Source organism: Enhydra lutris, unplaced genomic scaffold (genome assembly GCF_002288905.1).
Source record: "Enhydra lutris kenyoni isolate GAN:26980312 unplaced genomic scaffold, ASM228890v2 scaffoldscaffold6, whole genome shotgun sequence".
NCBI classification, from domain to species: domain Eukaryota; kingdom Metazoa; phylum Chordata; class Mammalia; order Carnivora; family Mustelidae; genus Enhydra; species Enhydra lutris.
This window is the reverse complement of record NW_019154090.1, coordinates 25,271,433-25,299,279: the sequence shown is the minus strand read 5'-3', so window position 1 is coordinate 25,299,279 and position 27,847 is coordinate 25,271,433. Positions and strand designations below refer to the sequence as shown.

The window sequence follows — 27,847 nt, the reverse complement described above, 5'->3', positions numbered from 1 at the left end:
TTCTGGCTGGCTGGATGCACTGAAAGGGTGGTTAGATTAATGTGTTAATAATAATGAACTGATAGAAGGATGGATGGATGGATGGATGGAAGGAAGGAAGGAGGGAGGAATGGATGGGAGGATGGATGGATGGATGGATAGATGGATGGATGGAGAGAGGGATGGGAGGATGGTTGGATGGATGGAAAAAAGGATGGATAGATGGAAAAAAGGATGGATGGGAGGATGGATGGCTTGGTGGGTGAACAGAGGGGTAGATACTGGAGAGATTTCCTCTAGAGCCTGTCTGCTACTAGTCTGCTACTTCGGTTGGAATCAATATGACCCCCCTTCCTGATACTCCATTTGGAAATTTCATCTTGAGGGATAATCAGACATCCATGGCTCTAGGACAGTTTGGTTAATAAGTCTGCTTTATATCTCCAGAGTCATTTCATTTTGAAAAACTTAGAAGATGGTATTGGGAATTCTGGACCTGCCCCATGTGTGACCTCAGTACATCCCCTCTCCCTCAGTCTCTGGGCCTCAGGGTGCTAGTAGGACCCTAGGGAAGGGCTGCCTAGCTCCACCTGCTGGCCAGGGTGGTGACTCCCAGCCACAGCCATCCCATGCACTGTCTCCTCAGCAGAGAAGCCGCACCAGCATGTGGACGGCCTGGTGCGTGGCTGCTCTGTCCATGGCAGCTGTCTGTGGCACCCACCCAGAGACAAACACTGTCCTCAGGGTCACCAAAGATGTGCTGAGCAACGGTGAGTCCAGGACTGCAGGGGGTGAGGGATGACACGGGTGGGGCTGTACAGCCGCCTCTGAGGTGCCCGGGGACACCCTTCATCACTGGCAGGTTCTGCGTCAGGTGGATGGATGAATTATTGCACCTTTTGCTTTTTTTTTTTTTTTAAAGATTTTATTTATTTATTTGACAGACAGAGATCACAAGTAGGCAGAGAAGCAGGCAGAGAGAGAGGAGGAAGCAGGCTTCCTGCCAAGCAGAGAGCCTGTTGCGGGGCTTGATCCCAGGGTCCTGGGATCATGACCTGAGCCGAAGGCAGAGGTTTAACCCACTGAGCCACCCAGGCACCCCATCATGCCTTTTGCTTCTGGGTACCATTTCTTGAGCACTCACTGTGTGCATGATAGCGTGTTGAGGACTTTAGAGCCGAGGCAGCAGACGCCAGTAACTAAGAGCCTGGAGTCCTGGAGCTGGCCTTCCTGGGGCTCAAATATGGACAATGTGGCCTTAAGTCCACTACTTGCATTATCCGAGACTCAGTTTCCTTATCTGCAAAATCTATGTGATTTTGGCCGAATCGCGGAGGACAGATTAGAGGATGAATGAGAAAGCCTTTTGAAAACTTAGCACTGTTCCTGGTGCATAGGAGGCCCTCAAATGCAGGAGCTGTTATCAGTCCTGCCTTTAATTCTTGGGACCTCATTTTTGTCATCTGGCAAACAAAGACACTCCCTGCCCTGATTCCCGTCTAAGCAGGTTTATAAGCTCTAAAGTCTGGAGCGCTCGGAAGGGGGGATGAAGAAGAAAATCTTTCCAGGTTTGGTGAATGGTGTGAATCTAGTTAAAGTGAGAGCAGGTCAAGGTCAGCGGCTAGTGAGAATGCTGGGACGTCAGGGCTGGATTGGTCTGGAGGCATCTTCCCATTTGACCCTGACGTTTTACCACGAGGAAAAGGAGGGCCCGACTAGGTGAGCAGTTCCGGGGCGGCACCCAGGGGCTGTGGGAGAAAGCCCTGACCGGTACCTTTGCTTCCTGGCAGCCATTTCAGGCACCCTGCAGCAGAGTGACGCTCTCCGCTCAGCCCTGAGAGAGGTGCCCGTGGGTAAAGCCGGTAGTGATGGTGGTGGACCGCTCCTGGGGGGTCTGCTTGGTGGAACTGGAGGTGGAGGTGGTGGGGGCGGTGGTCTTCTGGGGGGCCTGCTTGGTGGTGGGAGTGGAGGGGGTGGTGGTGACCTGCTGGGTGGAGTTGGGGGAGGCTTATTAGGTGGTGGAGGCAGCAGCGGTGGGGGGCTTCTGGGTGGTAGTGGTGGGGGGCTGCTAGGTGGTGGAGGCAGCAGGGATGAGGGGTTGTGGGGTGGTGGAGGCAGCGGTGGTCGGGGGCTTCCGGGTGGTAGTGGTGGGGGGCTGCTGGGTGGCGGAGGCAGCAGGGATGAGGGGCTATTGGGTGGCGGAGGACACAAGGGTGGGGTGCTGCTGGCTGGTGGTGGTGGTGGTAAGGGCGGTGGTCTTCTGGGGGGCCTGCTTGGTGGTAGGGGTGGAGGGGGTGAAGACAACCTGTTGGGTGGAGGTGGGGGAGGTTTATTGGGTGGTGGTGGCAGCAGTCGTGGTGGTCTCTTGGGTGGTAGTGGTGGTGGTCTTTTGGGTGGTGGCCGACACTATTACAATGACTACAGACGCGTTGAATTCTCCCGAGGTGTTGGTGGCGTTCCCTACAACGATTTCCATGTCCGAGAGCACCCCCCAAAATATACCAATGGCAACCAGCTTGGCGGTAATTACAAGTATGGTCACATCGAGACCAATGACAACACCGCTCAGCTGGGGGGCAAATACAGATACGGTGAGATCTTTGAGTCAGATGGAAGCATCAGGGACCTCCGAAGCGGCAACCACCACCATGCCGAGAATGCATATGACGGCCACAGGGGCCGTGGGCGGTACAGGTCAGCCGAAGGTGCAGCAGCCGTGGGCAGGCTTCACCGGAGAGAGCTGCGGCCTGGAGAGATCCCACCCGGTGTAGCCACCGGGGCGCTGGGCCCAGGTGGTTTGCTGGGCACTGGAGGCATGCTGGCAAGCGAAGGCATCCTGGCGGGCCAAGGTGGCCTGCTCGGTGGAGGTGGTCTCCTTGGTGATGGAGGGCTTCTCGGAGGAGGCGGAGTCCTGGGCGTGCTCGGCGAGGGCGGCATCATCAGCACTGTGCAGGGAATCACTGGGTAAGGAGGGGCTGGGTTCTCCCTATCAAACTCAGATGATGAACCTACAAATTGGGTGATCACCCCCAAGGGCCTGGAGTTGGAGGGGTGACAGTCTTCAGAGTCCCATGCACTTCAAGGCTTGGCCTCAGGACTGGAGGTCTTAGGAGTCCCCAGTCGTATGGCTTGGGGTCTTGTCCTTAAGCAGTCTTGAATTTGAGTGTCAGCTCACCTTTTTGTATATGTGTGTGACTCTGGGCCACATTTTACATCACTCTGAGTCTTGATTTCCTCATCTGGAGACTGGTCCTAGTCACAGTTCAAGTGGAAAACACCCAAGGATTTAAACTTACACATATATAGTAGTTTCAGCTGTGCCCAGTCTCCTCCTCACATTCACTATCTAATTCATCAAATACTTAGCGCTCCTCCTATGTGCAGGCTGCTGTGTTGGCACTGAGCACACAGTCACATGGTCAGCCAAAAACATGTCTCTTGTCCTCACGGAGCTTACAGGCTGATGGGGCATATGGGCTTTCATAAAAACCCCTGAAAATAATCATACAATTATAACGCTGGTAAGCAGTTTATGGGGAAATGAAGATGTGTATAATGGGGGAGGTCAGGGAAGGCTTCCTGGAGGGAGAGGGTCTTAAACTGTAATCTGAGAATATGTAGGAAGGAACCAGGCAAAGAAGGGGCAGGGACAAGCAGAGGGAATGGCATCATTATGAGAAAAAAAAAAATCCAAAGGAAATACATGGAAATGTAAACAGTGCGTCTCCAAGCAGTAGAACTATGGGCCATGCATTCTTCCCCTTTGACTTCTCTGTGTTTTCCAAGTTCTATCCACAAAGCTCAGGTCTCTTTAAAGGCAGGAGGGATGAATGCAGCACAGAGAAAGGGGTGGTGTGAGACTCCTAGTGGAGGGTGGCAGGCGGGGAGGGGATGACCCCCATCTTACCACCCTGGGTCCTATGCAGGCTGCGCATCGTGGAGTTGACCCTCCCCCGGGTGTCCGTGCGGCTCCTGCCCGGTGTGGGTGTCTACTTGAGCCTATACACCCGCGTGGCCATCAACGGGAAAAGGTGTGTACCCTCAGCCCCAGAGGGGTCCCCGTCACCCTGTGTCCTGGCTGGGTGATCTTGGGCAGCTCATTTCCCTTCTCTGGCCCTCAGCCTCTTTGTCCACAATGTGGGGAATAGTAAGACCTAATGTTGTTACCAGTACATGGCTTATACTTTTGAGCTCAGGTCATCCTGTGGTCCCTGTCAGCAGTGAAGGAAGCTGTGACATCCTGAGTTTGAATCCTGACTCTCTTTAAAGCTGTGTGACCTCGGGTCAGCCCCGTCATGTCACTGAGCCTTTGTGTCTTCGCCTGCAATGGGTGTAATGACATCTCCTTTTCCAGGTGGCTGTGGCCACAGGTGAGGAAAGGCAAGCAGAGGGCCTGCCACAAAGTAGGTGCTTATCCAAAGACCTCAAACAGTGGACTTCTGCGCTGAGTTCTCCCTGTGGGATGAGGTCATGTCTATATTGCTAGGTCAACGGGTAGTCACCTTGGAAACCAGATTTTATGTATAGAGCTCATTTATTGACCCATCTCATGGACTAAGAGGGAGATAGATTTGTTCAGAGATGTAGAGGGAGTAGGGAAGCCTTCTGGTTTGGGACCCCTAGAGATGAGTAAGGGGCTTAAGGGATGCCCAAAAGCAAGAGGCGGGGAGAGCAAGGCTCAAGGCCAAGGTGCAAGGTTCTGGGTAGAACTGAATGAAGCTGAGCTGCCTGGCAGTCGAGGTTGACTCCCTATCTCACTGGCCCCATGATCTCCTCTAGTCTCATTGGCTTCCTGGACATTGCTGTGGAAGTGAACATCACTGCCAAAGTCCGGCTGACCATGGACCGCACGGGCTACCCTAGGCTAGTTATTGAGCGATGTGACACCCTCCTGGGGGGTATCAAAGTCAAGCTGCTTCGAGGGTGAGTACCAGTGGGCAGTGGAGTGCCTTGGGAGATGGTGGAGCGGTCTGTCTTTGACAAACCATATGGCTCCGGGTAAAGGCTCTAGAAGCAGCCTGGAGTTCAAACCTCAGCTCCACTATTCCTTGCTGTGTGACTTTGAGCAACTCTGTTGCCCTCTCTATACTCCAGTTTCTTTGTCTATGGGATGGGGGTGATTTTTTTTTCCCTTTGAAATTGAGATAATGAGTTCAAAACACTTAGTACAGAATCTGGTACATTTTAAGGGTTTTCTGAATATATGTCTAGTGGGAGTTTTGTGTCCCTTGGAGCCCCTACTCATGGGGAAATTTCCCAGCTGGTTCTGTCCAAGGCAGTGTTGGTCAGGGGTTGAGTTTTTTTCTGTTATGCTCTCCCCACAAAATGGCCAAGTCCCCATACTCTGTTTGGAGAGGTTTCAAGTGTCTGTGTATTGAGGGGTACACTGCCCCCAAGTGATGGTCTTGGACGAGGGCACATCAGGGCAGCTCAGAGCTGAGTCCTTTCTTTTTACTGCCTGGTCCTCATCATGGGAGATGCTTCTTTGGCTTCTCTCATTGAGACCTCCACCCCCTACTCCTTCCCCTCTTGTGTTATCAATCTTTTCTCCCTATCACTCCTGTGCTCATCCTACCTAGATTTGGGGAGTAGAAAAACTCATTGTGCCATTTGGACTCAAAAATTTCTGACTCACATGAGCTCCTCTGAGTCTTTGTGTCTGCTCTAGGGTAGTTAAGGACATAGAAAATTGGCCCCTGATATTTTGGTGAGGATAGGAGGCGGAGAGAAACACCTAGAAACCTCACAGATTTTTACATTCACATTTTCACTAGGAAATATGTTTGGTAATACATGGTTCCAAATATTTAAAAAAAAATAGGGGTGCCTGAGTGGCTCAGTTGGCTGAGTGTCTGACTCCGGATTTTGGCTCAGGTCATGATCGCAGGGTCATGAGGTCAAGCCCCGCACTGGGCTCTGCAAGCAAGGAGTCTGCTTGAGATTCTCTCTCTCTCCCTCTGCCCCTCTCCTGCTCTCTCTCTCACCAATAAATAAATTAATCTTTAAAAATATATATGTATATATAGAACTAAAAAGGCACAGACTGGAGAGCTCCCTTCCCACCTGCACTCCCATCTGCCCCTCCCCAGCAAGCTCACTGTGCTTCTCTCCTGATTCTTCTTCCAATTCCTTTCTATAAACGAAGCAAACATGAACTTAAATTCGCATTCCCAACCCTCCTTTGAACACAAACGGGTACACCCTATACACACCATTTTGCACTTTGTCTTTTTCTTTTACTCTGTTCGAAGAGTTTTCTATGTTTGAACATTGAGAGTTTCCTCCTTGTTTTAATGGCTGTGTAATATTCCATTGTCTAGACAAACCACCATGTGTTTGTCTAGTTGCCTGGTGTGGGGACATGACAATTTGTCTGAACTTCTGCTCTGACAAACAGGTTACAATGAATAACCATTTACATACATTTTAAACGTGGGCCGATGTGTCTGCCAGATAATTTCCCAGAAAGAGAAAACAGTCTGTGCCCTGAGTGTACACAGATGAAATCCCGAGGCTCCCTCGCCCACACATGCGGGCACACACATGCACCCATGCGTGGGTAAACAGGCAGGTGAATTCTCAAGGGTTTTATCCTCCAAGGAGAACTGGAACCAAGACAAGGCCCCCTGAGGTACTCATGCCCTTAAAAAGGAGGCCAAAATGCATCGTGAAACATTCTAATTAGGACACGATCTCAAGAAGTTCTTGGCTCTGTCCAGCCGGCGAGTCCTGAATGGTCAGCTACGACGTGGGCAGGCACAGGCAGGTAGTGGTTGCTGGGGGCAGAGATGGCTAGATTTTTAAGCAAACAAACTGTTTGTTACTCTTTGTGTTAGGAAAGCCATGTTTCCACTCACTTTCCCATCACACTGCAAGGCCTCAGAAACACACGCTTGTCTTACAAGTCTGTCTATCTGTCCATCTGTGTGTCTTGTCCTTGCATCAACACCGTGATCTCCCCCACCGCCACCACTTAACTAACTGGTTAGGACAGTTAATTTACAGCTGGTGATGGACTTAGAACTCGTTCTGGACCCCTTCTCTGGACCTGTTTCTTTGTAGGACCGATCACATGTCCCAGGCTTTTCAAAATCAACAATTCATTTCTGCTTGTGGACCCCATGAGCATGTTTTACTGGCCAGTGTTTCTCCTCCCCTGCCTTCCACAAACATTAACTGAGCATCTACTATGCACCAGAAACTCTCCTAGGTGCTTGGATTAAGTAATATGTTCATTTGGCTTTGGGAAGACTGCACAAAGCTGCACCAAGCAGCCCACTAGAGGGCCAGATGAGCAGGAAGGAATGACTTTTACACTCATGAAGGGGGCCTGGCCCACTGCAGAGTTCAAGGAGCATTTGTTTGTTGGTTGGATGTGTGGATAGATGGATGGATGGATGAACGAACGGATGGGCAGACAGACAGACGAGTGAATGAATTGAATGAAAAGCCAAGTGATTGCTGGAATCGCCTGTCCAATCAGGCCCAGCCACTGTCCTTCTGACTTCCTGAACAATTTTCCTTGGTGTTCAGGGCCTGGCTAGGGACCCTGAGTGTGGGCAAGCTTGGTGAGCTCCCTCCTCCCCTCCACTCCTCTCTCCTCAGGCTTCTCCCCAACCTTGTGGACAACTTAGTGAACCGAGTCCTGGCCAACGTCCTCCCTGACTTGGTAAGAACCCCCTGGATCGGGAAGCTGGAAGCACAGACATTCCCCAGACTGAGGGACCACAGTCTGGCTCCATCCCTGTGGGCATGCAGGTGACCCAGATGGATGGAGGGAGCCAGAGGGCTGGGGTATATCCTTGGGGTCTGGGGAGGACCCGGAGGACCATGGACGGACAGATTAGTGAAAGCATAAGGAAGTGGAGCATAAGGGTCTCCCTGTTCTGGTTTGAATCCCAGCTCGGGCGCTTCCAAGCTGCATGATGATCCTATCCCCTCTCTGAGTCTTGGTTTTCCTAGCTATAAAATGGGGATTATGAGAGAGTCTTCCCCATAGGGCTGTGGGGTGGACCGTGCCAGGCACAGAGCGAGCAGGCAGGAAATGCTGACTATTGTCAGTATCCAGGCACCCTTCCCCTCCCCAGCCCTGGAACCTCATACTGTTTCCCCATACAGCTCTGCCCCATCGTGGACGTGGTTCTGGGTCTTGTCAACGACCAGCTGGGTCTCGTGGACTGTAAGTCCTTCCTGCTTTGCTTCACTCAGCCAACATCTGCCAGCTCTGATCTGGGCCCAGCCATGTCCCCAGGCACTGGGGACATAGTGTGTCTGGGAAGAGGGTCCAATGTGGTGGGGACACACCTGCTGAGGCCCTCATAGTGTGGTGTGGCTGGTGCCACTAGAGAGAGGTTACCTGGCCAGGCATCCCCCTGGACGGAGGAGCTTCCCACCTGGTCTGGAGTCTCAGGCTCTAGACTTTGATGGGGTGTGGGGGAGGGGCAGTGCTGGGTTTGAGTCCTGGCTTTGCCCTGAAAACGGTGTGGACTTGGAAAGACTTTCCAGTTTCCTCATCTCTACAATGGGGGACTGGCTTCAGCCTGCGGAGGGACTAGAGAATGAAGAGCAGGAGACATGGTGGCAACTGTCCAGGTCCTCAGAACCAGGCTCCAACATCACCCCATGATCCAAGATTTCTTAGTGAACATTCCTGAAGGCAAACCTGCCCCATATAGTTGTGCAGTTCATGCACAGCTTGTTCCAGAGATCTCCTTTCATATAGACCACAACATCACAGAGGCTCCTGACTTATGAGGGCCTATAGGTCCTACGGCCATAAAGCGCACCCCTCTGGGGTGGCTGTCCCATCTCTCGGGACCCCAGGCAGTTTGAGGATGACTTTCCCAGACAGGTAAAATTCTCTTCCTTTGTGGCCAGGAACAAGGGAGGAAGAGCCCAGATGATGGGGCTGTTGGTTACAGTCAGTCAGAGAAATCCCAGCTTCAACTCAGCACCACATTGTGGAACCTTAAAACTTCCTCCCTGGTCACAGTACTTCACAGTTTACAAAGCTTATCGATATCCAGAATCTCATGGACCCTACAGTATAGTCCAAGGGGTTCTGTTAAGCCCATTTTACAGAGGAAGAAACAAGTTCAGAGAGATGCAGTGTCTTGCCAGAGGTCACACAGCAAGGAAGAGGCAGAGCTGGAATTTGAAACCAGAACTCTTGGTCTTTTCATGCTGTCTGGATCTGGAGCCTTGCCGCTTTGCCTGCTTTGGGGAACAAGGAGGGAAGGCATCTCGGAGGGTCAAGGGGACTTCCCATGACCCCTACCTTTGCCGACAGCTCTGGTTCCTCTGGGGATATTGGGAAGTGTCCAGTATACCTTCTCCAGCCTTCCGCTTGTGACTGGGGAATTCCTGGAGCTGGACCTCAATGTGAGTGTCGGGGCTTGGGGGCCGGGGGAGGCGGGCAGGGGGTGATTGCCAGACCCATGGGCTTCTACTCAATGTCTGGGAAGCAACGTTTGAACAGGACCCTCTTCTGATGACTTGAGGACCTTCTAGGAGCCACATCAGAAACATAATCACAACCAACACTTACCAAGGGCTTACTATTTTTCAGGCACATTACAATTGTCCTATGTAGATGAACTCAGGCTATCTTCACAACCATAGGACATAATAAGATGAACCCTTAGTGAGGAAACTGAGGCACAGAAATCAAGCCACTTGCCCACGGTCACACAGCGAGTAAATGTGAGCCTTGGATCCAAACCCAGGCAGTCCACCTTCTGCTGCTGCGGGCTTGGGTCTGCTGGAGGAATGAATCTGGCCAGTAGGGGGCTGATGAGCGCTAACAGCCAGCTCTTTGTGATGTTTAAAAAAAAAAAAAAGTCCTGATTTGTAGTATTTGCGGATTTCCATGGTCTAAATACTGCCTCTGTGGCCCATTTCAAGCTACCAACTTGATATCACTAAAGAGCTGGGAAGACAAGTACAGAATGTCACAAGAGCGCTATGAGCCAGCGTGAGCTGGTTCCAGCCCACAGCAGAATCTGGCCCCTGACTGCATGGGGCACACACATGCATGCTTCTCCTGGGCTGTTCCAACATGGGTGCATCCCCCCACTTTGCTCCATCAGAGACAGAGATGCAGGTGAACACCCACACAGCCCCAGACACAGCCTGCTTATGCACACATACACAGGCACACCTCATCTATTCATAAACAATAGCCATTCAAGAGGTATTTGTTGGTTACCTGCTGTTTGCCAGACTCTGGGCCAGGGATGGAGGTGCATGGTTGAACAAGGTAAGTTCTCTGTCCTCATGGAGCTTATAGTCCATTGGATCGGATAGGCCATCCAAGAGTCACTCAGAAGAATACACAACTAAGGCTCATGAGTACTGTGAATGAGGGTCCCAGGATATCAGAGCCTAAAGCAAGGAGAAATGATATAACCAGGCAGGTCATGGAGCGCTTCTTGGAGGAAGTGACACTTAAGCTGAGACCTGCCAGATAAGTTGGCCATTATAAGAGAAGAGTGCGGGGGAGGTTTGGAACAGTGTGGGGGAAGGTGGCATGGTGGGAGTCATGAGATGGTGGGTGGCAGGGCCTGGCCGGGGCACTAGGGACAGAATGACTCTCCAGAAGGTGGAGAAGTCCCCAAGGGCAGACCATGCAGCATTTGTAGACCATGGAAACGTGTCTGGTCTTTAGAGAGAAGATATGCCACAGCATTTGGCAGATCCATAAACATGCTAACTGAAAGGGGAAGAATCTATGTCACACGTGTATTGAAAGCAAAAGAGGGCTAGAAGTGGTCATAAAGTGAGAACTCTAAGAAGTTCCATTCCATCACAAATGGAGAAGAGCTGGGGCCATGAAAGAAAGGGTAACCCAGACCCAGTGAGTGGGTCTAATCAAGGAAGGTTGCTTGGCGGCAGATTCAGGACTTCACCCCAATCTTAGCCTCCTCCTCCACTCATCTCCCCGTACCCCTCCCTGTGACCCCTTTTCTCTCTGCTTCCCCAGACTCTGGTTGGGGAGGCTGGAGGAGAACTTATTGACTATCCACTGGGGCGGCCAGCCATGTCTCCCAGACAAAGGATGCCAGACTTGCCCCCCATGGGTGAAAACACCAACTCGCAATTGGCCATTTCTGCCAACTTCCTGGGCTCAGTGTTGGCCCTCCTGCAGAAGCAGGGGGCACTGGATATCGACATCACCAATGGCATGGTGAGTCACAGCCCCATGGAGAGGTGGCCTGGGCTGGGCAGCAAAGAGCTCCCCTTTGATCCTGTCTAGTCCCCACAACCTTGGGGAAATTGCTTTAAAGCAAGAACTGTAGTAGACAGTCCATCCCCCACTCATTTCCCACTCACGGACGTGTACTGACTACATCAGTGTTTACCAAAGCATGGTGCCTGGGATGATTTTAGGCAATTCACAGTCATGGAATGAAATAACATCAAGTCATATGATGAGAAAGTTGCTCCCTAGTTAGTTCTATTTAATTCTATGCCAATCCTTCTTTAAAGGCTTATAATATATTCCCATATATGTATCGCAATATAAATGCTTAGAACCCTTTCACTTGGTAAACATTGATATTAAAAAACTAAGTGATACATAAGAATAAGGTATGATCCGGAGTAATTTTCTTTCCAAACCTTTTCTCGTGAAAATTTCAAACCTTCAGAAAAGTTACAAAATAACACAATTAATGCCCAAATATCCTTCACCTAGATTCACCAGTTAATATTTTGCCATATTTGTTTCATGTCTACCAATCCATCCATCCATCTGCTTATTCACCCATCTACCCACCTACTTATCTATATATCTATCATTCTAGTCATCCATCCACCCATCCATCCTTCCACACATCCACCCATCTATCCTTCTATCTATCTATCCATCTTCTCATCCACCCATCCTTCCATTCATCCACCTATCTAATCTATCATCTAGTTAGCTAGCTAGTTATTGTTGAACAATTTAAGTTTTTGGAAACATGACATTTCACTCCATAGACTTGTGTCTATCTACTAAGAATAAGACGTTCTCAAAAAAAAAACAAAAAAACCACCATATGATTAGTGTTCATCTTGGTTCCATCAAAAGGAAAGTCTCCATTTAGTGCTAGTATATAGTTAACCCTCTCTTGAACTTTTAAGTGTCCTCTTTTTAACTCAGAGAGAACAGATCTCACACCCATAGCCCTCCACAGACAATGATATCCAAGCAGAATGTAATGGCACTATTTTGTTTTTATTGCATTTATTTTTCCAGTTGCCATTTCTTTCTGTCAAATGGTACTGGATTTTCATTTTTTTAGTGTTTGAGGTCTTCAAAAGCAAGTCAATTGAAAGAATACATTAAGTAAATAATAGTACAGGTTGTTCAGAGATATGGCAGAATTATGCCTTTACTGGACACTGGGTTATGCACATGGACTCACTGATGCTAAATTGTTTTAATCAAGAATTACACTTAGAGGAGAAAGAGTCAGGTCTGCGGTGAGCTTATGTGGCTGGCCCTGTCCACTTAACTACAAAACAGCTACCATGATTAGTATGGTGGTTGCTGTTGGGCAGGCAGGGCCTCCCAAGGGCTCTTTGAGGAGAAGAAGGTGCCCCCCACCGGTTGTCTGAGGGTGCGTGGAAGTTTAATCAGTGTTAGCAACTCCGTCTATCCCCATAACCTCAGCGACTCACATGACCCTTTCTCTTGTCCTGCAGTTTGAAGAGCTTCCTCCTCTCACCACGTCCACACTGGGAGCTCTGATTCCCAAGGTAGGTAAAGCAGATGTGTCCCCTGGTCTTCAGCCCTACTCTCCTTCTAACTGTCCCAGGAACTGGGTCAGAAGGGAGTCATTCACCACTAGGGTGGGGTGATCTGACACCCTCCTTAGGAGTATAGTGATGAAGGTGTGGTATCCAAATTTTTATGGGCGGGGGCAGCATGGAGGGTTGAGGTGGAAAGACCCTGAGCTCTACAGTAGACTGGCCTGCCTAGCTCTAATCTTGCCCTGGCTACTTTGTTGCTGTGTGTCTTCAGATAAGAGTCTTAACATCTCTGAGCCTTAGCTTCCTCATCTGTCAAAAAAGGGTACTAACTCCCGCTCTACAGCTTCATCTAGGAGAGTAAGGGGCTGAAGGTGATAATTCATGTAAAGATGCTGACACAGAGCACATGCAGGTAGAGGATGGCTTAGACGGGAAGAGTCAGGTTTTTGGAACAGAGAAACATGATTTTGAATTCTAGCTCAGCGTGTCTCAACCACACTACCATAGGCAAGTGACTTCTCACTGGGCCTCGGTTTTCTCATCTGGAAAATAGGGATAGCAATGCCCACTTTGCTGTGTGGCTGTGAACCTGGGATCTGAACGTAGGCACAGCAGGCATTTGATAAATGTTCACTGTTATTGTTCTTCTTTATAGTAACAAAATCTTCTTTAAAAGGGATGGGGGTAAGTGAGCTCTTAACCGATTAGCAGCTAGGTACAGTGGGAACAAAGGCCTTTCTGATCCCAGTTCTTGTCCCAGTGTGGGTCCTAAGCCTGTTACCCTGCCCCTGCAGCAAAGAGCTTCTTACATAGTAAGTGCCATTGCTGTAACCTACAACCATTTTAGACATTTCCCTGTTCTACCTGTTCTGTTTCCGGTAATTCAGAGGCAGGGAGACCCAACTCAACAAATGGTCACTATCGCCCTCGTGTGCTTGGAAGCTGAATGGCAAAGCACCATTATCTAATTTCATAAATAGCAGCAGCTCTGGGAGGCAGGGAGAGCTGTCAGTCAACTGGACCTTTGATTTACTGGGTTACTTCTTATATGAACTGCACTTTACAGCTTGTGAAAAAAAAATTAAGAATGCGCTCTTTTATTTGGTTTTAATCACCCCTCTCCCCCGCATTAATGGGGCCAGAAGAAGGGAGCAATTCATTTTATGGACAGGGAAACAGAGGCTCAGAGGAGCCACACAATGCAGCAGTAGCAGGGCTGGGTCTGCAGCAGGGAGAGGATTCAGGCTGGACACAGAGGAGTATCTCCTGGAGAAGCAGGTGGGGGTGGAGTCACCATGAGAGGCTTCATCAGAGCTGGGAGGAGCATCCTGGGTCTCCTGATGCTGTGGGGAGAGTTTGAGGGGGTACTTTCCACGTCCCTGCGAAGGAAGGTGTTGCTAATTGTTAGAGACTGTGTATGTTGGGGTAGGCCCCTCCAGCTATCCTGAAAATCCCTTCAGAAAAGCCAGTCCACCAAGTCCCTGATTTGTTGAAAGCCAGTTTGCCGAAGGGTGAGTTCACTAAGTGGTCATTTGGCTGAATTTACTAGATTTGCCAATAGACCCAGTTTGTTCAAAAGAATTTCCCCTTAAGGCACCTGGGTGGCTCAGTCCATTAGGCATCTACCTTCGGCTCAGGTCGTGATCCTGGAGTCCGGGGATCGAGTCCCATGTCGGGAACCCTGCTCAGTGGGGAGCCTCTTCTCCCTCTCCCTCTCCCCCTGCTGGTGTTCCCTCTCTCACTGTCTCTCTCTGTTAAATAAATAAATAAATAAAAATCTTTAAAAAAGAAAAAAAAAGAAAAGTGTTCCTTAAAATAAATTTTTTGGTGAAATAGTTATTTAGCAAATATGGGAATGGATTGCTTGATGAATTGTCCTTTTAGCTAATTAGCATTAGGGAGTCTATTTGCAGCAAACAGGCTCCGATTCCTACCACCGTGGGTCTGTAGAGACCCCAGCTGATCCAGCTAGGCTGTGTCCTGCTCTGGGACTTCCCCGAGAGGCACACTGAACTGTGGCTTTCCCGTTCCAGGTGGGGCATCCAGAAGCAGCAGGAGGGGAGGGAGACCCTGGACTTCTGAGAGGTGTAGACCTAGGCTGGAGCCTCAGCTCTCCTGCTGGCCTTAGACCATTTGCTTGAGCCTCGGTTTTGTTTTGTTTTTTAAATCTGTAATATGGAGAAAAAAATACCCCATGGAGTTGTTATGATGACTCGATTCAATCGTGAATGTCCTAGTGAACCCATCTTGTTCAACAGCAGGTTCTGAGCATTTCCGGGCATTGGGCATTGAGCTCGAAGCCTTGCTGTCACCCCCCTCACTTTTTAATTCTCCCATTAACTCTATGCGAAAGGCTCAGAAAGAGCAGCCCCCTCCCCAAACCCAGCAGCAGGTCAGAGCCCCCACATGTGGTTTGTAGGGTTTGAGCAATGCTGTTGGATTGGAAGATGCCCAGTCTGAGACCCTGGGCCATATGTTTAGAGGTTAGTTGATGGCCCACTGGGAACCACAACTCTCCAGGGCTCCACTGACTCTGACCTGGTGTCCACCCCCAGGTGTTCCAGCAGTACCCCGAGTCCTTCCCACTCACCATCAGGATCCAGGTGCCGAACCCACCTTCAGTGACATTGCAGAAGGACGAGGCACTGGTGAAGGTGTTCGCCACCTCTGAAGTCATGGTCTCCCAGCCCAATGATGTCGAGACCACTATCTGCCTCATCGATGTGGTAAGTATCGGTGATGGGGTGGGGACGCCAAGGTCTTCTGAAGTCCCTAGACCCCTTCAAATCCCCACGGACCAACTATAGTGACTACAAGCCCCACGGGGGCCAGATGAACTGATTCAAATCCAGTCTTTAGTACTTGTAGCTATGACCTTAGTTGGATCACTCCCTCTGTCGGGGCTTCATTTTCTCCTCTACTTCGTGGGGATGGCAGCGGGCATTAGTAAGATGCTCAGAGTGGTACCTGGCAAACTGTAAGTGTTCCTTCCCAGGTGGCAATTCATACATTCAACAGTTTGTGCTGAGCACCTACTCTGGGTTACGCTTTCTACTAGATGATGGAGAAAGGGGAACCAAAGCAGATGTGCTGGTTCTCGTGTCCCTGGGACCCACATACAAATACAGTAATTTCCAGTTATCTCATAGAGGGGAATCCTCTTAAAAACCATGAGGCTCCTTTTGGCAAAACTTTCACTTTCAATCCTGAAACAAAAGCCCATCCCCTAACAATGACCCACAGAGTTCTTCTAGATCATCCCCTGGTTACCCTTCAGCTCCTCACTCTTTCCCTCTTTCACCAACATGCCAGGTGGAGTTCCACCCCAGGGCCTTTGGATATGCTATTTTATCTGCTGCTTGCAATGTTCTTGCCCCAGATGTTTGCATGACTCACTTCCTCATTTCCTTTAGGTCTCTACTCAAATGTCACCTTCCCAGAGAGGTCTTCCCAAGACCAGCTGTCTAAAATATCCCCACCCCTGGCTCCTCTCTCTCTCTCTCTCTCTGCCTCCCTTGTTTTACGTGGTTCATGGACTTAACCTGACACCGTATAATGTGCTTGTTAGTTTACTGCTGGGAAGAGATGCGCATTGTCTTCTTCACTACAGGATCCTCAGAGCCTAGCACAGGGTCCCGCACATAGTAGGTGCTCAGTAAATATTTGTTGAAGCAATGTGCTGTGTTAAATACCACTTCCCCCTTGATGTCTAAAGCTTAAGATTCAGACACTTAGGCTTCTGTCCCATTTGCTGTGTCTTATCAGGCTCGCCTCCCAGGGCTCAAGACTGAATGGTCACATCTAATCCAGGAAATGGGCGTTCTCAGCAAGAGTATGCCAAGCCAGGGCGTGCTGAGGGTCCTTTCTGGGCATCAACAGATGCCAGATTAAAAGGGCTGGTTCTCACCCAGGGAGTGGAGATGGCTGCCCCTTGTTGCTTAGTCCCTGCTGTGTGGAAATATTTCCATCAAATCCCAAATGTCATATGATCCAGTTCAGAGCCCTGCCATGACTCCCCAGTGGCCCCAGGATGCAGCCATGACTTCTTTCCAGCCTGCTAGCCCTGCCTGGTCTGGCCCCTTCTCACTCCAGTCTCCTGCAGTCCTCTTACCTCCTTACTCTCTAGCCTTCTCTCTTCCCTCTAATGCCAACCTCTTTCCTGCCCCGGGGCTTTTGCACATGCCCTTCCCAGTGCCTGGATCACCTTCATGCCTTCTTTTTCACCTGGTCAAATCCTACATACCCTTCAGGCCTCAGTTCATGTATGGATGGAATGATTTTGCACGCCCATGCAGGTCCCTGCCATACACACCCAGAGCATCCAGTCCTCCATCATCCTAATGTTTGTTACTATTGTTGCTAGCAATAACGTCACCTGGATGTGTAAGCGCCTCCTTTTTTCCATAAGATCAATTTATTTTATTTTATATTTATTTTATTTTATTATTTGCTGGGGGAAGCAGGGAAGTAAAGAGGAACATTCCTATGACCAGGACTCTGCCAGAGAGGGGTTGAGTCTGGACCTTTCGTGCCCTCTGCTGGGAATGGGGGTGGGGCACTTGTGCTTGACATTCATGATACCCAATCCCCTACAGTGGCTCATCTGGAGCAGGGTTCATAAGCTACAGCCCCCCTACCCCGAGACAGCTCAGACACCCCCACCAGCCAAGGGATCGCTGCTCCCTGCGAGTCTGGTCTTTCTGCCGAATGTTCACTCAGCCCTGCTGACTTACTTGAAAGCAATACACTTGTTGGTGAACGTAGACAATTTATTATTCCCAACCCCTTCCCTCCAGAGTGGGGATATCCATCCTATAGGGAGCGTAACTGGGGTCTTGGCTAGTAAAGGGAGGTTTGACCAAGACCTTGGGGGAGAGACACCCTGTGTAATGCAGCACCTAGTGGTCACCCTGCACACACAGCCCCGGCCCGCCAGCAGCGCCTCATTGTCACCCCCTTTCTTCCAGGACACAGAACTCTTGGCCATGTTTTCCGTGGAGGGAGATAAGCTCATGATTGATGCCAAGCTGGACAAGTAAGGGGGTTTGTGGACTCGGGCTCCGGCTGCTCAGAAAGGCCTCTTTGGTGCTGCCCTGCCTGGAGCCAGCTCCTGAAGGGACCCCTGGGAGGACACTGGAGGTCCCCTCACATGGCTGTCGGGGCTGGGTCCATCCCAGAGGCTGCAGGGGTGAAACTGGGCTATGACGCCAAGGCCACTGGTGCGAGCTGGGCAGGGCGGGGGATGCCGCGAGCTTCATAAAGAGGACCCACAGCCAACAACAACTACAGTGTCAATAATAATAACAGTGATGGGCGTGAGGATGAGGTTCCAGGCTTTGCACGAGGTATTAATATGCATGACCTTGTTTAGCCTTGCAATGGCCTTGTAGAGTCGAGGCTCCTATTCTCCCATCTTAAAGAGGAGACAGACAACTAGGCTTAGAGAGGAGGGTTTACTGACTCGGGGCCGCACCGTGGGTACAGAGAGGGGCTCTGGGCCAGCCCAGGTCTGTCTTGAGCCGCCCTGCTCGGTTACAAGCGCACACTTCAGAGCCAAGCAGTATGAGCTCCAATCCTAATGTGACCACTGACTGGCTGTGTGACATGGGCCAAGTGACTCTCCCTCTCTGGAACTCAGTTTGCTCACCTGAAAATGGGGATAATAGTCCCTACCTTGTAGGGCTCATGAGAACAGCCGTTACCCGTCAGATGCTCTCTCTGGGCCAGGCATTGAGTTAAGCCCTAAGTGGGTCTCAATTCATTTCATCCCTGACCTCAGCCTACGGCAGTAAGTACTATTACATTTCCTACTTCAAGACAGATGAGAGTGTGTGTACAATTGTCAGCACGTGCCTAGTTCATTATAAGTTGTTCTCCTTACAACAAATATTCATCAAGCCCAATAGTGGGAATTTCTCAGAACATGACACGAATCAGAGGCATCCAAACGTCTCTAAGGAGGTGATGCTGACCCGAGGCCTGGATGGGGAGAAGGGGCCAGCAGGGGGCCTCAGGCAGTGAGAGCAGGGCAGGCAAACTTGGAAGGACAGGGAAAAGCTCAGGTTCTGTGGATGGAGTGGCTGAGGGGGAAGGAGGAGCGGGAGTGGAAGTCAGCCCTGGTTTCTGTGCTGAAAATGTGCAAGGGCTCCAGTGGCTCTGGCCCAGGCAAGTCTGGTCCAGCCTCCCTCAGGTGGGGCTGTCACTTTGCAGGTGAGATTCAAGCACAGCGAGACAGAGACCCTCATGGTGCAGAGAGAGACCTCAAACCCCGGCCTCAGGCCCCCTCCTCAGAATAGCGCAGCGGCCAAGAACGCATCTCAGGGCATGAGTCCTGGGCTTTACCTCCCGAGCTCTGTAGACACGGTGGGGTTCCCTGGAGCCTCAGGTTCCTCCCCAGGGGTTGGCAGAAAGGATCAAGCCAGGTGGGGACGAATGCTCCTGAGTGCATGGCCTGCGCCGTGTACCAGGCACGGGCTCTACCTGAATTGTTCATTCAGTCCTGGCAGCCGCTCTCTTTGCAGAGGGGGACACACAGCCGATAGGTCACAGGACAGGGACACACAGCCAGTAGGAGTCACAGCTATGATTTGAGCCTGGCGTACAGCCGTCCCTTCTGATCCATGGGAGATAAGCTCTAAGACCCCCAGTGGATGCCTGAAAGCACAACGAGTACCACATCCCAACTACACGTGTGTGCCTAGCACACATACTTGTGATAACAACTTATAAATTAGGCACAGCAGGAGAGTAAATAACTCATAAATAAAATAAAACAATTATAACAATATACTGTAATAAAAGTTATGTAAATGGTCTCTCTTTCGAAATATTGTACTATACTCACCCTTCTTTTTTTTTTTAAGATTTTATTCATTTATTTATTTGAGAGAGAGACAGCACAAGCTGGGGGAGGAGCAGAGGGAGAGGGACAAGCAGGCTCCAGGTTCAGTGCAGCGCCCACCGAGGGGCCTGATCTCACCATCCTGAGATCGTGACCTGAGCCAAAATCAAGAGTCAGACACTTAACTGACTGAGCCACCCAAGCGCCCCTATACTCACCCTTCTTCTTGAGATGATGTGAGATGATAAAATGCCCGCGTGATGAGATGAAGGCAGGTGAATGACGTAGAACCTTCCGATAATAAGTCAGAAGGGGGATCATCTCCTCCAGACCACAGCTGAGCACAGGCCACTGAGCCCATGGACAACGAGACCTCGGGGAAGGGGGCTACCATGTATGGTAGAAAAGCCCAGGCACCATGTCTGGCATACAGTTGGTGCTCACTCCCTGGACCCAACACTGTTCTTATTTATGTCTCCCGGGGATCCCGTGACACCTTTGTGAGGATGTTGGTGGAGGGGCTTCTGAGAGTTTATTGAAATACAGCCCCTTACGACTCTTAAGCAATTGCTCCTTCTAACGGTCTGTTTGCTTTCTCGGCAGGACTCACCTCAACCTCAGAACCTCAAACGTAGGCAACTTTGATGTAAGTACTAAGCTCAGGCCCCAGGTCAAGGTCTTCTGGGAATGGCCTCCCACCCCGTGTGGCTGGCCAGGGCCCAGGGAGGTGGTGAATGTCAAAGCACCGGCATCATCTCTGGCAGGCCTCATTTACAGGTGGGGAAACGGAGGCCCACAAAGCTGGGGAGGTGCAGAGTATGAACTCACAGCTCCAGCTCTGCCAGTGAGGCTGTCCCATTGTAACCCACCACTCCCGTGGAGGACACTTGGCCCCGATCCCTCCACTCCGGGCTGGGGAAGCGGTGTCCTACGGGACAGCCATGTCCTACGGGACCCCTGCCTTTCTGGAAGCAGGGGTTGGCTTTGCCACTGACTCCCATGTAATCTTGAGTCACCCCAACCCACTCTGAACCTCAGCAAACAGGTCTGGGTTTATTTCTAGCCACCATTTTACCTCTGAGCTCTGGAGCACTGCCTTTCTAATCTGAGACGCCCAGATTCCAGGATCTGGTCCTGTTTCCTCATTTCTTTGTTGATTCTTGGGTCCCCCCACACACCACCAAAGTCTCCAGACATGCCTCCCTTTTCTTTTACAAACTGACGACTAAGCAGGTGCCCGCTTTTCAGAACGAGCTGGGGTGAGATTTCCACTTGTGCAGAGAAAACTCAAGTACCCATTGCGTTGCCTTCTTCCTGTTTGCAACCCCAGCTGCTCCAACCTGTGGAGCTGGGTGTCACCAGCGTCGTTTCATAAGTGGAGGAACTGGAGCCTGGGCATGGGCAGCGACATGCTTGGCAACTGATTGGGACACAGTGGGGACCAGAACTGGAATCTCCAGACTCCAGGCAGAAGAAGCAGCTCCCACAGTGTGAAATTAGAGAATATTTCGGGGACAACAGACGCGGGCACGGGGCACCCAATTAAGCTTTTGTTTTCTCTCTCTTTTTTTTTCTTTATTCAAACAAATTTCTCTCATTTAATCCTCACGACAAACTTCTGATTTGGGTACAATTATTATCCCATTTCCACATAAGGCAGCCAAATGCAGAGAGAAGTTGGGCGGCGTGTCCGAGGTCATGGCACTGGGATAAGAGTCCCGTGCACCTGCCACGGTCCTACCGTGTGGTTCTCGCCAAGGCTCATACTTTACATAGAGGAGTTTACATTTGGCTTTTACAGCCTACAGAGGAAGGGCTCTTCACACCCATTTTCAGCTGTGGAAACCGAGGCTTAGAGACATTGAGATACACACACACACATGAAAAGTCTCAGGACAGGGCATTTCAGCTGATCTGCCTGTAATCCTGGCTGCCTCCTTCAAGTGGGGCTTGTTGGCCCATTTTACAGCTAAGGAAGCTGAGGGTCCGAGAGGTCAGAAAGACTTCCCAGAGGCCCACAGAGGCTGAGCTGGATGGGAACCCGGAGTGTTGGCGACACAGCCCTCGGGGCCCTGCGTGACATCACCGAGACTACAGGCCTTGGGCCTAACCCAGTCCCAGCCTCACCACAAGCCTTGGACCAGCACTGGCCCTGCTCTGGGCCTCTCCTAACCACACAGACAGCAGGCAGACTGATGTGCCTTGTGGCTGTCCAACTCGGTGGTTCTGGAGTCATGGCAGCACCCAGATTCTCCCAGAGCAACCCTGCGCCTCCTGCTTGGGCCACAGGGCGGGGCCTCAAGGAGCCCTTGGGGATCCAAGTGAACTGCTGCAAGGGTTGAGTTTTCCTTGTTCCCTGCAGGTTGGCCTCCTGGAGGTGCTGGTGGAGAAGATCTTTGACCTGGCATTTCTGCCCGCCATGAACGGTGAGAGCTATGGCCATGCCTCTGTAAGGGGGTGTGGCTCAGGGGCCCGGAAGCTGCTGGTTTGCTGGAAATATTTGACACATAGCCATTCTGCCTCAACTGTCTTTCTGAGAACATCATCCTAAGCTTATGTATTTAACCCTTTGAATGCAAATGTTGCCCCAGGGGGCCAGCAGCTTCCTTATTTACTGCTTCTGCTCTGTTCTCTTTCTCCTTCTTCTCCTCCTCCTCCTCCTTCTTCCTTATTTGGCTGATTGTTTTGTTTTTCTCATTTTCTATGTAAAATTCTGATTACCTATGAAAATGATATGTGCATAAGTTTTCCAAAGTCTGGAACAGTTTAGAAAGTAACACCTCACCTCCCAGAAGCAATTCATCTCAATACCTGGTTAGAGTTACTTCTAAATTCTTTTTCTCCATTAAAAAAAAAAAAAAAAAAGTCCAATATATTTCCTGATTCTTTTGGTGTGTGTTTATTTTTAGTTGGGGTAAAATACACATCACATGAAATTTACCTGCTTAAGCCTTGTTAGGTGCAAATTTAGTACTGGTAGATATATTCACAGCATGATGGCCCTGATTGATTTTTAATTGTGTATTTAATTTTACTTCTATAGGGACTATGTGAATATGTTATTGTTGTAAAAAGTTCAGTCAGTACAGATAAAGCTGAAATTGCTCTTACCTATCTCCCAGCTTCCTAACCCAGAATCTGGCCCCTGGGCAACCAGGTGTCAGTGACAGGGTTTTCTGCTTCATAGAACAAAAGGAAGGAGTATGACCTCTCCACTCTGTGGTGCCTCGGGATATTACCAGGAAGTTACTGGAGCTGTGCGGCCCGCTGGAGGCTGGGAGAGCTGAACCTGTTGTAACTGGAAACCACGCCCCTAAGGCCTCCGCCAACCTGGTCCCACCTTCCCTCTCTCCACTTCCCCTTTGTGGAGGATGGAGAGGGGCTGCTCTGCGGGGCTTCATTTGGGGAGCTCTCCGTGTCCAGCAGACCTTTATCCTGGAAACTCACCAGAGGAGGCTGAATGGCAATTCCAGAAAGGCCCTGGTCTCCAAGGCCAGGGATGTCAGGAGAGAGGCTGGGCCGGACTGACCCTTGAGGCAAGAAGTGAAGACTCTAGCCCAGGCTTGGTCACCAAGAGGTGGTGTGAACTTGGCAGCAAGTCCCTCAATTTCACTGTAATGCCATTTACCGTTCTCAAAAGTGAGAGACTGGATTAGGACCGTGATTCTCAAAGTGGGTTCCATGAAAAATTAGTCCTAAGGGGTGCTCTTAAGAAGAGGGTTCCATGGCCAAGCAAATTTGGGAAATTCTGAATACAGTGCCCTGGGGTAGGTTCGCCATGTCCTTAGCTCTCTGAAAAGTCCTGCTGCAGGCAGAAATCTGCTGAATTTCACTTAATCTAGTCCCCTCCCCCCACCACATCCTTCCTTTCCTTCCTTCCCAGAACATGAATCAGCATGAATCTAAAAGCAAACAGTATGTCCCAGGGAGGTCACATGTCAGGACTCTGTGTGTATCCTTCCTTGCCTCCATTCAGCAAACATCTGTCCTCTCCTCTGTGCCCAGCCCAGAGCTGGGTGATGCCAGGGACACAGTTCTGGCCTGCAAAAAACTCATAGTCTGGGTAGAGGTGACAGATGGGGAAAGAGAGAATTCATATCCTGTGATTTCTGTAATGGTGGGGGGTGGTTCAGGGGAGCTGCAGGAGCCAAATGTTGCTTGGCCTGGGATGGGGAAACCTCACAGAAGAGCTGACGTCCAAGCAGAGTCTCGGGGAAGGCTCAGAACTCAGCAGGCAGGCAAGGGTGAGGGCGTGTGCTCTGGGCAGGAACACCTGCGAAGACAAAGGCCTAGAGATGGAAAAGAAACGGCTCATCTCCTTGAAAATCCTGGTGCCCTCCTATAAGGCTAATGCCTCTTAGCCACACTGACTATGCCTGACCATTTGGGTGGTGGTGTTTCTTTTCACAGCTGTGCTGGGCTCTGGTGTCCCTCTCCCCAAAATCCTCAACATCGACTTCAGCAATGCAGACATCGACATCTTGGAGGTAAGGAGAGAACTCTGTTCTGCCCTCTGCTCAGGAGTTGGGAGGAAGAAGAGAAGGGAGGGGAAAGGTGGGGCAACGGAGGCTTCTTCCTTCAAAGGATGGGTCTAAGGGAACAAGAAACAAAGGTGAAGAACCCCTCAATGAAGCCCTCCCCATCCACCGTCTCATTTCATCCCCAGGAGAGATGTCATTGCCCCCATCTTGCAGATGGGAATACTGTGGCTCAGAGCAGGAAGGGGCTCACCCACAGTAGAAGTGGAATATAGTTCATTGGAAAAATTTTTATTGAGCATCTACTGAGTGCCAGACGATGTGCATGGCGGGGTGGGGAGGGTATACAGCAGTGACTAAAACAGACAATCCTGGCCCACGCAAACCTCGCCCAGCCAGTGGGAAGATGGGCCTTTGGACAGATATTCCTGAAATTATTGCTAATTATAATCATGGCAGGTGACTTGAAATTCCGTTTTAGGAGGTCTTTTTGACACGATAAAAACCACATATGCTCATTATCTGAAATTTGGAAAATACAGAAAAGATTAAGCAATCATATTTATCCTCTTAGATACGTTTACAACCTAGAAATGACCACTTAGAGTGTTTTGCTGGTGTTCATTCCGATCTTTCTAGAGTTTTATTTTTAAACATGACTTTGCTCAGTAGGGCCTGGGTTCCAATCCTGATTCTGCCAGTATCTGGCTGGGTGACCCTGGGCAAGTCACTTAATGTCTCTGAGGCTCAGTTTTCGCCTCTGTAAAAGGGGTTAATCATAGCACCTCTCCATAGGGCTGCTTTTAGAATACAGTGAGATTTTATGCATAAAATGCATTATAGTCAGTATATCAGAAGGGGTAGGCCACTTGCCCAAGGTCACCCGGCTAGTGAGAAGTGGGTTTTGTGCTGGAATAAGGGACGCAACTCCAGCCAGTGGTTCTCGACTGGGGTTGTACTGTCAGCCTCCTCCCCAGCCCAAAGGCCTTTTTTAAATTTGTGGGGATGATTTTTTCTTTCCTAAATAATCAGGCTTGAGTATTTCACATCAAATACATATTATAGGGGCGCCTGGGTGGCTCAGCGGGTCGAGCCGCTGCTTTCAGCTCAGGTCATGATCTCAGGGTCCTGGGATCGAGCCCCGCATTGGGCTCTCTGCTCAGTGGGGAGCCTGCTTCTTCCTCTCTCTCTGCCTGCCTCTCTGCCTACTTGTGATCTCTCTCTGTCAAATAAATAAATAAAATCTTAAAAAAAAATACATATTATAGCATATCACATATGTTACTTTTTAGTTCTTCTTTATAGTCCAGCAAGGGATATAAGAAGATTATATAGATTATGAATTTCATTTCAGAATAATAAAGAATAATAATAAAGCACAAATACCTGTGATAAAATATAAACAGGGTTGTTGGGTCTGAAATGTGTAGGACCACTGATTTAAAGAGAGACCCAGCTTTGGGCTACCTGGCTGGCTCAGTGGGTGGAGCATGTGACTTTTGATCTCGGGGTCGTGAGTTTGAGCTCCACACTAGGTGTAGAGATTTCTTAAATAAATTTAAAAAAAAATAAAGACTCAGTCCAGACTTGGTCTTGTACAACCTCTGTAATTGATAGCTACTTTCTTCTTCTCCTCCTTCTTCTTGTTTTTAAATATTTATTTCTTTATTTTAGCGAGAGCGTGTGGGTATGGGGGAGGGGCAGAGGGAGAGAGAGTCCCAAGCAGACTCCTCACTGAGCACGGAGCCTGACACAGGGCTCGTCCCATGACCCTGAGATCATGACCTGAGCTGAAACCAAGTCGGGTGCTCAACCAACTGAGATATCCAGGCAACTTCTCCTCCTTCTCCCTCCCCCCGCTCTTCTTCTCGTTATTACTGCTGTAATTGTATGGGTCTAGACCTTTTTTTTAACTTTTCATTTTAAAACAATTTTAGACTTACAGAAGAGTTGCAAAAATACTACATAGAGTTTGAGAATACTTTTCACTCAGTTTTCCCTAATGTTAACATCACCTATAACCAGAATACAATGATCAAAACCAGGAAGTTCACATTGATAGAAAACTGTGAACTCAGCTACAGACCTTCCTCAATGGTTTTCCCACCACCGTCCTTGGTCTGGTTCAGGATCCAGGATCCCACTTTGCACTTGATTGTCATTCCAAATCTGGGACATTGCCCTCCAACATGGGACAGTTCCTAAATTCTCCTTGTGTTTCATGTCTTTGATATTTCTGATGAGTCTGGCCCATTGTGTGAGATGTCCTCCAACTTGGATTTGACTGATGTTTTCTCACAATGAGATTGAGGTTACGTATTTTTGGCAAGAAGAAGGCCACTGGAGTGATGCAGTGCACTGCGGTGCACTGTCTGGGGGGCTTGCAATGTCAATGTCTTGTTCCTGGGGATACTGACTTTGATCATGCAGTTAAGGTGGTCCCTGCCAGTTTCCTCATTGTTGGTTAAGTTACTATTTTTCCCATTGTAACTAATAAATATCTCACAAGGAGGTACTTGGAGACAACCACCCACATATCCTAGTTCTCATCACACCTTCTCCCACTCATTTTGGCATTCCTTAATGGCCCTTGTCTGCAGGAGTTATTACTGTGGTGTTTCTTTCATGGAGACTTTCCATTTCGATCATTCCTTCTGCATTTATTAGTTGAAATTTTTCTACAAGGAAGAGCCATCCCTTCTCCTCCATTAATTTATTTACCCAGTTATTTATATCAGTACAAAATTATGGGTACGTCCTGTGTTCTATGGGTTAAATTTATTATTTACTTTGTTGTATATATTTTGAGTTAGGAAAATTGGATTTTGGAAGAATGTGGACAGAGGCTCAAGCTTGCTTCTCTTATTTGGGGGAAGTAGGAGATGAGGGGCAGGAAGGGAAGTATATTGCCCAAGGTCCCCTGTACAGGGCAGGCTAATGACATGGCCAGGGTGCTCCTCGGGCCCCTTTAATCGCAGTAAACCCCCACTGTTCGCATTTGCTCCTTCCTGGAAATGTGCCTTGCCCGGTCCACAGGCAGGTGACTGCTGAGGCTGTAAGCAGAAGCCATCACCTCCTCTAACTGGGTTCTCTGTTCTGACCTCCAAGGACCTTCTGGTGCTGAGTGCCTGAAAGACAGGGGCAGGGACGCTGCTGCAGCCCCAGAAGAAGCCAGAGTTTGCCCTGGAAGGGCTCTGCTAACACAGTCTCCAGCCCCGAGTCCCTTCAGCCCCCTACAACAGGTTCCCCCCCAGCTTCCCATACCTCTTCCCACCTGCCTCCCCCCACGCCCCGAGAAAGGAACCAGCCAGAGACTCATTTGGCAAAAGTCCCATCCACAATCAGTCCTACAGTCTGTCCCCGAAGAGGGAAGCAGGTCACCCGGGGGACTGAGGCCTCTCAGACCCCATGCCAGACTCCACACTGCGCACTTTAAACTTTCAATAAAAGGTTCCAATTTCCCTGCAGTTGGGGTAAGTCTCCAGGAAGGACCTTCCCTCAGGGTCTGGGTGGTTCTTCCCTCCGTGGCTGTGCCAGGGGCACCTGGCCATTGCCTCTGTCACCTACGAGCTGATGGAGGATGGTTCAGCTCATGAACGAAATACGTCAGACACCTCTGAGGACCCTGCAGGTGGACAGGAGGGGATTTTACTCAGTTCTCACTGCCTTGGTTCTGGGCTCCATTTGGCTGATGCCTGTTGCCTCAGTTTCCCCCACCACTCCTCATCCCGTGAAGGGGGTCCAGACACGGAAGCAACAAGGTCAGAGCCATCAGGCTTCACACTACCAGAGGGATTTCCTTATAGCCCAG

The 27,847-nt window shown here is 49.9% G+C and overlaps 1 protein-coding gene across 1 annotated transcript; it reads left to right on the top strand.

Annotated features, from left to right (window-relative positions):
* The first annotated feature begins 643 nt into the window (after positions 1-643).
* On the top strand, positions 644-27,206 carry LOC111141813 (BPI fold containing family B member 4). Its single transcript, XM_022494639.1, has 16 exons — positions 644-749; positions 1,770-1,832; positions 2,424-2,943; positions 3,906-4,010; positions 4,759-4,902; positions 7,585-7,648; positions 8,098-8,158; positions 9,269-9,360; positions 10,961-11,164; positions 12,670-12,723; positions 15,273-15,443; positions 17,685-17,752; positions 20,162-20,204; positions 21,921-21,984; positions 23,969-24,045; positions 27,145-27,206. The coding sequence occupies exons 1-16, from the start codon at positions 644-646 to the stop codon at positions 27,166-27,168; spliced, it is 1,860 nt and encodes a 619-aa protein (XP_022350347.1). The 3' UTR covers positions 27,169-27,206.
* Positions 27,207-27,847: the final 641 nt, after the last annotated feature.